This window comes from Chenopodium album, chromosome 7, assembly GCF_948465745.1.
Source record: "Chenopodium album chromosome 7, dcCheAlbu1.1, whole genome shotgun sequence".
Taxonomy (NCBI): Eukaryota; Viridiplantae; Streptophyta; class Magnoliopsida; order Caryophyllales; family Amaranthaceae; genus Chenopodium; species Chenopodium album.
In genome coordinates this window covers 66,742,955-66,755,496 of record NC_137840.1, presented here as the reverse complement: position 1 = coordinate 66,755,496, position 12,542 = coordinate 66,742,955, and the positions used below count along the sequence as shown (strand labels likewise).

Here is a 12,542-nt window from a genome sequence, read left to right as displayed (position 1 = left end):
AATTTGTTTAACTATTCGTACCATTGTATTGCACTGTAATAATGATTTGGGTATAGCATTATTCACTTATTCCCAAAATATGTTATACTCGCACGGTCGTGCATTGGGACCGGCCAGCCTGTGGCATGCCATGCCCTTGAATGAAAAAGACTACAACATGAACATGGGGTTGGAAAGTATGCATGACATTCTGTAGGTTAGGCCTATGTTTAAGCAGAGAGAGTATGCTTTGGCGCGCTAATGTCCCTTTGAGCTCTGTTTTACTTTTTTGCTTATGTCAAATTATAAATAAATTAAGTACAGAAACAAGAAGTGAATTCATTCATAAATCATAATTTTGCTGCAAATGAAGTACAAGTAGATAAAACTCAGGAGCCATCAAATTGTGAACAACATTCGAAGAGATTAAAGGAACAAACATTACAATAATTTTTTGAAACAACAGAAACCTTTCATACTTAGATGTTGAAGTTTTCAAGACATACATCATCAAATATCAGCGGCTTCAGCAGGAAATCATAGAAATTAGAGGGTCACAAATGCCCTGAAGCGTCTCCAATTTTTCCAAAAATTCAGTAGCCTCACTGACATTAAAATCGCCGTCTTCAAGCCATTGAACTGTTTCATCAATAGCTTCCTCAATCATCAACTTTGTGGTATTCTTTACTAAATTCTTTCCGCACCTTTTTATCTTATCCCACATATTATCTGTATAGTTCTGCAATTCAAGCTTAGCTTTTACAGCTTTTTGGTACTCATCATCCTCTGCCTTGTACTTCTTAGCATCTCTCAACATTCGATCTATATCTTCTTTGGATAACCTACCACTGTGATTCGTAATAGTGATTTGCTTCTTGTTGTTAGTGCCTTTATGCCGTGCTGACACTGTCAGGATACCATTATTGTCAATTTCAAAGCAGACCTCAAATTTTTGTTTACCTTTCCGGGCTGGAGGAATTTCGTGCAGTTCAAACTCACCTAAGAAGCTGTTGTCTGAAGCGATGGGTCTCTCACCTTCGACCACAATAAATGTTGCCTCTGTCTGGTTGTCCTCTGAAGTAATATGCTTTAGTGTCTTTTTCACTGGAATGGTAGAATTTCTTGGTATGAAAACGCACATTTCACCAGTATAAAGCACAGTTCCAAGGGACAAAGGAGTGACATCCATTAGTGTAAAGTCATTATTGTTGCGTGCACCGCTCAAGATTGCAGCTTGAATTGCAGCACCACATGCAACAGCCTCATCCGGGTTAATGCTTTTGCTGAGCTCTTTTCCATTAAAAAAATCTTTAAGCAGTTCTTGGACCTTAGGGATCCTACTGGACCCACCAACAAGGACAACATCATCAATATTTTCCTTTTTCAAGCCTGCTTCACTCAAACATTGCTCAACAGAATCCATACAACTTGTAAAGAAAGCATTATTCAACCTTTCAAATTTGGCTCTGGAAATGGTTGAGTGAAAATCAATACCGTCATAAAGAGAATCAATAGCAATAGATGTGTCATTAGTAGATGACAACATCCTTTTTGCTTTTTCACAAGCATCTCTTAGCCTCCCCAGCGCCTTTGGAACTTCGCTAATGTCCTTTTTGTGTTTCCTCTTAAACTCGGCTACAAAGTGGCTCATCATTTTATTGTCGAAATCGCTCCCACCAAGGTGAGTATTCCCAGTTACTCCTTTCACTTCAAATACATCTTTTTTAATACGGACCAATGATACATCAAAGGTTCCCCCACCAAGATCAAAAACTAGCACATTCTTGGCTGCCTCTTTGCGGTCAGTATTCATTTTATCAAGGCCATAGGCAATGGCGGCAGCTGTTGGCTCATTGATAATGCGAATGACATTGAGCCCAGCAATGGTGCCTGCATCTACGGTTGCTTGACGCTGGGAGTCATTGAAGTATGCAGGAACAGTGACAACTGCATCTTTAACTTCTAATTCAAGATATGTTTCCGCCGTCTGTTTCATTTTCAAAAGAACCATTGAAGCTATCTCTTCTGCAGTAAATTGCTTCTGTTGATCCTTGTAAGTGACAACAAACATAGGTTTATTCTCGTCATTGTTCGAGTCTATAACCTTGAATGGCCAGTTTTTAATGTCATTTTGTACTGTTTCGTCTGTAAATCTTTTACCAATAAGCCTCTTTGCATCTGCATCAAATACATGTACATATCATGAGTTCAAATCTTGTATATCTATGATTGCGCTAGGCTTCAATTTTGACTTGGGATCAAAAAAATTATTAAAAATGATTTACTTCTACCGAACCAAATGGAGCCTAAGTGGAAACCGGAAAAGAATCAAATGATGAACATGAATTTTCTATTCCAATGAAGGCAAAAGCAAGTATAAGTAATTAAACCCAGAATTCAATCCCAGAAAAATGGAATTTAATCGTGGAAAAAATCAATTAGACCAAGAAAGAAGGGAGAGGCAAGAGAGATGGTGAGCAATTGAACATTGGGGATCGCTGCTGGGGGGGGGGGGGGGGGGTGTTCGGGATAGAGGTGGTTTTGAGGTGGGGATCGGTTCGGTGGGGTGGGGTTGGTCTACCGGGAAGGGGGGTGTGGGTGGGTGGGTGGGGCTACAAGGGAAGGGGAATGCAGAGTGGCAGAGGGTTTAGAGTAAATATGGGCATGTGCCGTGCCTAGGTGGGGCTCGTGTCGGGCCGTGCCGTGTCAGATTTTCAGTGGGCCGCGCCGTGCCAAGTTTTGGCAAACCCCGGCCCACATGCCTGGTGGGCCGTGCCGTGCTGAGCTACGGGCCAACCCGATAATCTAATATATATATATATATATATATATATATATATATATATAAAGGGGAGTTTTTTCCCGAGTTTTTAGAGAGCCACGTAGGATCTAATTTTCTCAGTGCGCCATGTAGGATTATAAATCTTAGTAGTAGCCAATTAAATAAGAGATTATTAATTTCTTTTAGAATTAAATAATTAAAATGCCATGTAAGCAAAATTGGCGAATGAGATTTTTAAGTTTAAATTAATTAAATATTATATATTATCTTTTAATATTAGGAATTTTATATAAATATATATAACAAATTTTAGGCTCATAAATACAAAAAAAAAACATTATTTAAAAAAAATCAAACAAATCGTGCATCGCACGGGCTTCATCTAGTATATATATATAAAGGGGAGTTTTTCCCCGAGTTTTTAGAGAGCCACGTAGGATTTAATTTTCTTATCACGCCATGTAAGATTATAAATTTAAGTTGTAGCCAATTAAATAAGAGATTATTAATTTTTTTTTACAATTAAATAATTCAAATGTCACGTAAGTAAAATTGACGAATGAGATTTTAAAGTTTAAATTAATTAAATACAAAATATTATCTTTTGAGATTATGAATTTTATCTAATATTTTAAAACTAATATAATAACAATTTCAATCACATAAATATGAAAAATATTTATTTAAAAAAACATACTAACAAACCGTGCATCGCACGGGCTTCATCTAGTATATATATATATATATATATATATATATATATATATATATATATATATATATATATATAAAATTTTTTTTTTTTTAATAACTTAAGTTTATATAAATAATTTTATTAATTTAGCAAAAAAAAAAATTATGGTTTAATAATAATAACAATAACAATAACAATAATAATAATAAATGCGTGCCTGACGGGTCGAGTGTCGTGCCACGCGCCGGACTGGCGTGCCGACGATCGTGCCACACCGCCGACCATGCCGCCTACCGTGCCAATGCCAATTTTTCAGAATTTTGTTCACGGTACGGTCCATGGCCCACAAGTGGGCCGCCGTGTCATGTCATGCTAGAATCGTGCCGAGCCCGTGCCGCCAATGTGCCGGCACGACCCATGACCATCTTTAGTTTAGAGATGGTGGCTAGGAAAAGGAGGAGGGAGAAAGTTTATATATATATATATATATATTTTATTTTAGTTTTCCCTTTATTTTTATTTTATAAAATTGAAAAGAAAAAAAAAAAAAAAAAAAACCCAAAGAATAGGTAACCGGTCATTTTGGCCTAATATAATTATAGAATAGAATGAGGCTTAAAAGCATGGATTATTGTACAATAATCAAAAGGTTGAATTATTGAAAATAAATGAGGTAAAGGTCGGATTATTTAAATCAAATTTTTCTAAAATATATTCCCACTAAATATACTTTATATTACCCCGTACTATAAAATTCACCCTATGATCCCTATATATATATATATATATATATATATATATATATATATATATATATATATATATTATTTTACTTGTGCAAGGTCTTTTGTTGCGATTAATACGAAACAAATAGAGTAATTGTATAATTGTAAAAAAAAATCCTTTTTGTAACTATACCATAGCTAATTTTAAAAAACATGATTAACTAATTAACTCGAAATCATTGACCCGAACTCGAACTTATGAACCCAGGCCAGAGTGGAGTTGCCTAAACATGACTCGATACCTAAAATTAAACGTGACCCGATACCTAAAATTAAACGTGACCCGATTCAATTGTATATGACACGAAATTGACCTAAGGGGGAGTTGACCTGAAATTCAAAGTGACCCAACCTGACCAATTGTGACCTAAATAGACCCAATACTTGAAGTGACCCACCCCATGTGACCTGATACCCGAAGTGACTCAAACTATAATTACTTTATAATACTTCTAATTAGGGGTGTCAATTCGGTTAAACAATTCGGGTTTGGGTTGGGTTTATCAGTTTCGGATTATAACGGGTCGGTTTATAACGAGTTGAAATAATAAGCGGGTCAGTTTGGGTCGGTTTTGAAAATTATCGGGTCAGTTCGGTTTGGTTTTTTTAATTGCAGTTTCTATTCGGATTGGGTCCTTATCGGGTCGGGTTCTAGTCGGTTCGAGTCATAATCAATTTGGGTTGAAGCGGGTCGGTTTGAAAACAGTTCAGGTCTTAATCAGGACGGGTCGTAATAGGTTCGGGTCATAATCAGTTTGGGTTTAACTGGGTCAGTTCGAAAATGGGTTTCGGTTCAAAACAGATTGGGTGAAATCGGGTCCAATCATTATCGTTTCAGGTTATAATCGATTTAGATTGAACTTGGTTGGTTTGAAAACGAATTTACCCAATTTGAAGCGGGTTTCTAATCAAATCATATCGGTTTAAATTGAGTCGGATTATCGGGTCGAATTAGTTAGATAACGGGTAGGAACGAGTCATGTTATAATCAAGTCAAGTCATGAATGAGTTGGGTTTATCGAGTAGTGGGTTGAAACAGATTAGATCATAAACATATTGGGTAACACGTTGTAAATGACTCAGTCATAACGGGTTACGGGTTTTAAACGGTTTGGTTACAACGGGTTACGGTTGATAAACGGTTCAGTCACAACGGGTTACGGATTATAACCGGTTCGGTCACAACAGCTTACGGGTTGGAACGATTTAGGTTTATTGGATTTTTATCGGGTTTTAACGGTTTTCGGTTTATAAACAGGTCGGGTTTCTATCGGGTTTTAACGTAATCGGTTTGGGTTGCTTTCAGTTCCGGTTGTAACGGTTTGGCTTGATTACGGGTCGGGTTAGTAACGGTTTGCACAAATTCGGTTCAATTCAGTTTCGGGTTGGAAAAAATTGGGTCGGGTCAGTTTTCGATTTCCAAAAAACGGGTTTTAAACAGTTCAGTTCCTTTTCGGATTGGTTCGAAACAGTCGGGTCTAACAGTTCGGGTCAGAAACTGACAACTCTACTTCTAATACACATGCATGGTTTTGTTGGCCAATAACCAAGTGTAAAAGTTCAAATCAAGAAAAGTAGTCTTAGATAATATGAGTAATGTGTAATTTTGTTATTCAAAAAGAGTTTTACTTCATTCATCAAATATTTGTATTGACATTTTTGTCTTGACAAGAAATATTTGTACCTACATATACAATTAAAATTTAAAATGGAGCTAGAAATTGAAATAATCTGATCCAAATTTAATCCGATAATTGGCTTGACATTCAAATTTGGCCCGACTTGAACTGAACCTAACCCGAATCCAACTGAATTATCTATTGACCCGGTACTCGACCCAAAACCAAAGTGACCAAATGCAACCATGACCCGATTATTTGTTGACCTGATGCGTACTCGACTCGAATGACCCGTTTTACTTCTATGATTTTTGTAAAAAGAATAACATACTTAATTTTTTATATGTAGTTGCAAAAATTTATACCATGTGATTTTTAGAGGAAAAATTACCATTACATTGATTTTTTTTTTTTAAATGTAAAAGATACTTTTATAAAAGATTTAGAATGATACATAACTTGAATATAATTGTAAAGTAGGAATTGAAGGAAAATACTATAGTAAATTAAGTATTTCTTAAAGGTTATTTAGCTAAATTCGTTAGTATATGGAGAGCTGAGATTCCCCCGAAAATAAAGAATTTTTCCTGGAGAGTGGTCAAGGGGGTTGTTGCGGCTCGAGTTGCGCTTGCCAACAGGGGTATGAATGTTGATCCGGTTTGTCCAATGTGTGGTGAGCATCAAGAGACTATTCTCCATATGTTTGTTTACTGTGCTGAAGCAAGAAAGATTTGGTACCTTTCCCCATTGAGGGTGGAGGTGGCGAATTATGCTGGGAATAATTTTATGGAGTGGTGTTGTGGAGTGAGGATAGTACATAAAGAGCCTCTTTGGTGGAGTATTTTTTGGAGTATTGTCTGGGGTATTTGGTTGCGAAGAAATGGTTGGATTTATGATCGGAGGAAGGCGGATGTGCTTGATACTATCCATAAGGCAGTCGGGTTAGTTGGGGAATTTGATCAAGCTCAACTTTCTGGTCAGACTAACATCGCTGCTGAACCTTTGCGAAGTCGTTGGTGTGCTCCCCCTCCTACTGTCATCAAGGTTAATTCTGATGCAGCTCTGTTCAACACTAATCATGTGGGCTTTGGAGGCGTTATGCGCGACAATGTAGGGGAAGTTGTGGCTGCCACTTGCGTACAAATTGGGGGTCGATATGAGGTAGATGTAGCTGAAGCAATGGCTATGCGACATGCCATGAAGATTGCTATGGAGGCGGGTTTTGTGAGACTTTGTTTAGAGACGGATAACCTCAAGCTCCATAATCACTTGAAGAAAAACAGAGAAGATCAGACGACCTTCGGCTTTGTGGTACAGGACATACTGAAGATGGCTAGTTACTGCCAGAGTCGTTCGTTCGAGTTTGTGAAACGTGAAGGAAATAAGGTGGCTCATATTTTGGCAAAGCTTAGTAGCACTTTTGATAGCCTTAGAGTATGGCTGGAGGAATATCCAAGTGATATTCATGCACTTGTAATTGCTGACAGTAGTATTTCTTCTACTTAATAATGATTGATTATGATGCCCGTCAAAAAAAAAAAAAAGAAAAAAAAAAAAAATCGTTATCGTTAATTTGGAGAAATTTTGGATTTTTTTGTGGATTTTAAAAATGGATTCGAAGGATGACATAAGAGTGGGGTGGGGGCCGATTGTTGGAGTGGGAGGCCTAGGTGCCCGGGTTGGCATTGGCAATGGAAAGGGGAAAGGGGGTGGCTGGCTAGGGGCTGATGGGGAGGCTGCTATGAAAGGGAAAGAGGGAAAGGTGGTTGCCATAAAAGGGGTGGGGCTAGGGTGGTCGATGCCTGACTTGGTGGGTCAAATCTCATTTTTTGTGTAAAGGTCCCTCCTCGAGAAAAAAATATATATTTTTGGTCCTCCTACCATTTTTTAGGGTAAATACAAATTAATATCTTAACAACACGTTTTTGGTGCGGCTGGCCGCATCATGCGGCAGGGTGCCAAATCAGCAAATGATAAAGTAACCCCCAAACAAAGTAACCCCAGACAAAAGTAACCCCTGACTGACTTAGTAACCCTTGACCAAGTAACCTCTGACTAACCAAGTAACCCTGACCTAGTAACCCCAAGTAACCCCTAACCGACCTAGTAACCCCCGACCTAATAACCCCAAGTAACCCCTAACCGACCTAGTAACCCCCGAACTAGTAACCCCTAGTAACCCCAAGTAACCCCCGACCTAGTAACCCCAAGTAACCCCTAACCGACCTGATAACCCCTGACCTAGTAACCCTTGACCGACCAAGTAACCCCGACCTAGTAACCCCTGACCGACCAAGTAACCCCCGACCAACCGACACCAACTGTTGTACATTCACTCCCGTACCCACTGCCCCACGCCGCCAACAACCACGCCACCACTTGACCACCAATTGCCATACTAACTGTGGTACCCACTGCCCCACGCCACTACCAGCAAACCCCACCAACCACGCCCACCAATCCACACCAACTCTGATCCCAAAACACTACAAGAAAACAGGAAAATAGCGACGGACTAGTTACGACGGACACATTATTCCGTCGTAAAAGTGAAAATTTCCGACGGATTTTTATTCCGTCGGATATTTCCGACGAAGTCGATAATTCCGTCGTAAATCCGTCCGAAATTTTCACTTTTACGACGGATTTTTCCGTCGGAAATTACATTTTCCGACGGATAATTAGTCCGTCGGAAATTTCCGACGGATTTACGACGGAATATAATTTTTTTTTTTTTTTTTTTTTTAAAAAAAAAAAAGCTTAAGAAAACCCTAAATCCTAATCTTCTCTTCCGCCCCTTTTGACCTTCTCCCTTCCTCTTTCCCCTTCTCTCTCCTCTCTCCTCTTCTCTGAATCTCTCCTTCTCTGCTCTCTGCTCTCTGCTCTCTCCTCTCCTTCTCTGAATCTCTGCTCTCTCCTCTTGTTTCCGTCTCTGAATCTCTCCTCTCTCCTCTTCTCTGAATTTCTTCTTCTCTTTCCTCTTCGTTCTCCATCTCCATCCCCGTTCTCCTTCTCCTCTTCGTTCTCCTTCCCCCTTCTTTATCCTCTTAGCTTCTTTCCCCTCTTTATCTCCCACCACCAGTACCACCCACCAGCACCGACATCAACAACAACAACACCAACACCAACAATAACACCAACATCGACTACGAAAATCAACAACAAATTCCTCCAATTTCGCCCTTTCTCTCTCCTCATGAAGAAAACAAAGGTTTTTAGGCCAAATTCGACCATGAAAACTCTAGATCTAGAGTTTTTGTGGTCGAATTTGGCCTTCTAAACCCAATTTCAAAGTTTTATTATGTCGAATTAAGGTATGTGTAATTTTTTTTGAATTTTTTTGTTGTTTTATCAGATTTTTTTGAATTTTGGTGTTCGAATTTTGGGGGTTGGGTCGGGATTCTTTTTTTTTTTTTTTTTTTTTTTGGGTTGTGGTTGGCTTGTTTTGGTGCCGGTAGTGGTGGTTTTAGGTGGGTGGTTTTGGGTGGTTCGGTTAGGGGGTCGGTTAGGTGGGTAGGGGTTCTGGTGGGTGTTTGTGTGGGTGGTGGATCGGGTTAGGGTTCTAATGGGTGTGGTTGTGGGTGTGGGTGGTGGATCGGGTTAGGGTTCTAGTGGCTGTGGGTGGTGGATCGGGTTAGGGTTCTAGTGGCTGTGGGTGGTGGATCGGGTTAGGGGGGCTGGTGAAATGGGTTATGGGTGGGTTGTGGGTGTGAGTGGTGGATCGGGTTAGGGGCTGGTGGTGGGGGGGGTGGTAGCTAGTGGTTGTCAGTGGTAGATCTGGTGGTTGTGGGTGGTGGGGTGGTTCTGGACTGCTGATGTTGGGTTTTTTGGTGGTTGGAGGTGGTGATACGCCGTGCCCGTGGTGGCGCGGCGTATTTTTTTAAATTTCATAAAAGCAATTTCCGACGGAAATTCCGTCGGAAATTTTCGACGGAATTGAATCCGTCGGAATTTTACGACGGATTGTTGCAGTACCTGAAAATATTTTTTCGGCGGATAATTCCGTCGGAAATTCCGTCGGAATAGTGTTTCCGACGGAATTTTCGTCGGAAAAGTTCATTTTTCCTACAACATATTTTCCGACAACCTCTTACGACGGAATTCCGTCGGAAACCCTATTTCCGACGGATTTCAGGGTGTTTATTCCGTCGGAATTTAGCCTATTTCTAGTAGTGAAACCCACCAGCAACTCCGATCCCAAAACCACCCACACCTAGCCCAACAACCCACACCACCCTCGAAACCACCAAAAACCAACACCACCGACGACGAATGAACCACCCACGAAGACGAGGAAACGCAGATCGGTGATTATATCCAACAATGATGCCTTCAATTGAAAATGGTAATTAAATCTTTGATTATCTCCAACAATGATGATTGGGATTTGTTTGATTTTTCTTTGTTTCTCGAGAAAATGAGAAGGAGGAGAGAGGAGAGAGAAAAAATAAAAAAATAAATAAAAATAATATTGTGGCTGGTTGCACGGTGTGGCTAGCCACATATGAAACTTTGTGATATCTGAAATACATAAAATTTGTTTATCACATGATAATTTTGTAAATAAATCAACAATTTTTTTTTAATAAAAGTATGTCCCACAATGATAATGACTAGATAAAGTTATTGATTCATTTACCAAAATGCCATGTAATAAACAAATCTTATATATATATATATATATATATATATATATATATATATATATATATATATATATATATATCATTTTAAAAAATTCAAACAAACCGTGCATCGTACGGGCTTCATCTAGTTTTGTTTATCTCAGAGATTAACGGGACTTTCCATTTTTTTAAAAAGTCATTTAGGGCCTGTTCACATTTACTGAACTGAGCTGAACTGAACTGAACTGAAATGATTGGAGCTGAATTGAACTGAAATGAACTGATTAGAGCTGAAATGAACTGAACTGAGCTGAAATGAATATTTTATGAGAGAGGGAAATTAGGAGCTGAATTGAACTGAAATAATTGGAGTTGAACTGAACTGAACTAAACTGATTGAAGCTGAACTAAACTGAATTGAACTGAAATTAAGAAAATATGAACAGACCCTTACTTATTTGTGAAAAGTGGACATAAAATGTCCTTTGTGACAAAATTTTCGTAATATCAATAATGAGCGTAACAATACAAAACGAAATGAAAACAATTCAAAGCAGCAACATGCTATAATGGAGTTTGTAGCAGCTAGCTTAATTAGAAAGATTACCATAGATTGTATTAGTAGGATTAAGATTTGCCTGGTTCTTAGCAGCCTCGCCAATAAGGCGATTGTTCTCTGTGAAGGCTATACAAGACGGTGTCGTACGGTTGCCTTGGTCGTTCACAATGATTTCAACTTTATTATGCTCCCAAACTGCAACACAAGAGTATGTTGTCCCAAGATCGATTCCTATTGCTGGCCCTCTATCTTCTCCTCCATTCTCGCTCATTTTCGTTCTATTATTTAGTGCTTAGCTTAGTTCACTAAATAAGTACAACCACAATGTAAAATAAAATATGGAAGAGTAAACTAATCTAGTGTCCAATCTCATAAAAATCTAAATTTAGACATAAACATAAAAAATCAATTCAATTAAAAAAAAAAAACTAATGTCTGAAATGTCTAAAGAACTTACAATTTAGAGGTCGGTGACTGGAAATGATTCCAAAACGTACTCAAAGCGAGACTATTAGAGTAAGGGCTTGGAAAGCAGCTTTTTATAATGCTCGGGTTAATGACGTATTGACTCATTCATTGACTAGGCAAGTTTTTTTTTTAAAAAAAATAAAATATTTATATATTGTGTGTGGGGCTCATAGAGTTATTTTGAATTTTTTTTTTATTTTGAGCTAATTCTTAGGCTGTATTCGTAAACTATTAATCAAGATTGGCTTGTTTCTTAGAAATTGCACATAACATTACGAAATAAGTTGATGTGACTTGCCCCTTCCATTCTTCCAAGATGTATTTTGAATCCATTCCATAATTGATGATGGACCACTATCAGGTAGGGACTCTCATGTCCAATACCTAGGGGTATATTTGTCATTCAACATACATATTGGATAGTAACTTCATTAATAGTTACCACATGAGTTGGCAACAATAAAAAGTAGTTTCTCTCTCATACTTTTGGAAAAGATATCACCACTGTTGTCAATATCTTTGCCGCTTTCCTCCATTAACACCAGCACCAAAACCAAAGAAAATCACCATTATCATCATCTTCTTCTTCATCAATTACATGATGGTTTAGATTATTGCACCGCCTTACCACCACCACTATCGGATGTCCAATAACAGTATACAAATCAATGTAGTAGTATACAATCAATAATAACAGTTTATTAATTAACAATAACAGTACAAACTTAACCTAAACCAAGTTATAAAACGATAACATTTAAATCAAACCCATGAAATTTCCAAAAAAAAAAACAGAAAACATATAAACCCAGATTTACAGATAATTATACTAATCAGCCAATAACAGTATACTAATAAAAATAACAGTATACTAATAAAAAATAACAGCATAACAATTAACAATAACTGTGTAAAATCAATAATAGTTATGACTGCCAAATAATTTTCGTCGTCGACTTCAACCCCAAACATCCAAAGCTTAGATGAATAATCATCCTACCTGATTTGTATATTATCTACAAAAGCTTGCA

The 12,542-nt window shown here is 38.1% G+C and overlaps 1 protein-coding gene across 1 annotated transcript; it reads right to left on the bottom strand.

Moving 5' to 3' along the window:
* Positions 1-298: 298 nt before the first annotated feature.
* Positions 299-11,524, bottom strand: LOC145638124 (heat shock cognate 70 kDa protein-like). The gene is made up of 3 exons (XM_081689082.1): positions 11,501-11,524; positions 11,092-11,321; positions 299-2,157 (listed from the first exon to the last, which is right to left on the bottom strand). Exons 2-3 carry the CDS (start codon positions 11,312-11,314, stop codon positions 506-508), a joined length of 1,875 nt encoding a protein of 624 aa, XP_081545208.1. The 5' UTR covers positions 11,315-11,321; positions 11,501-11,524; the 3' UTR covers positions 299-505.
* Positions 11,525-12,542: the final 1,018 nt, after the last annotated feature.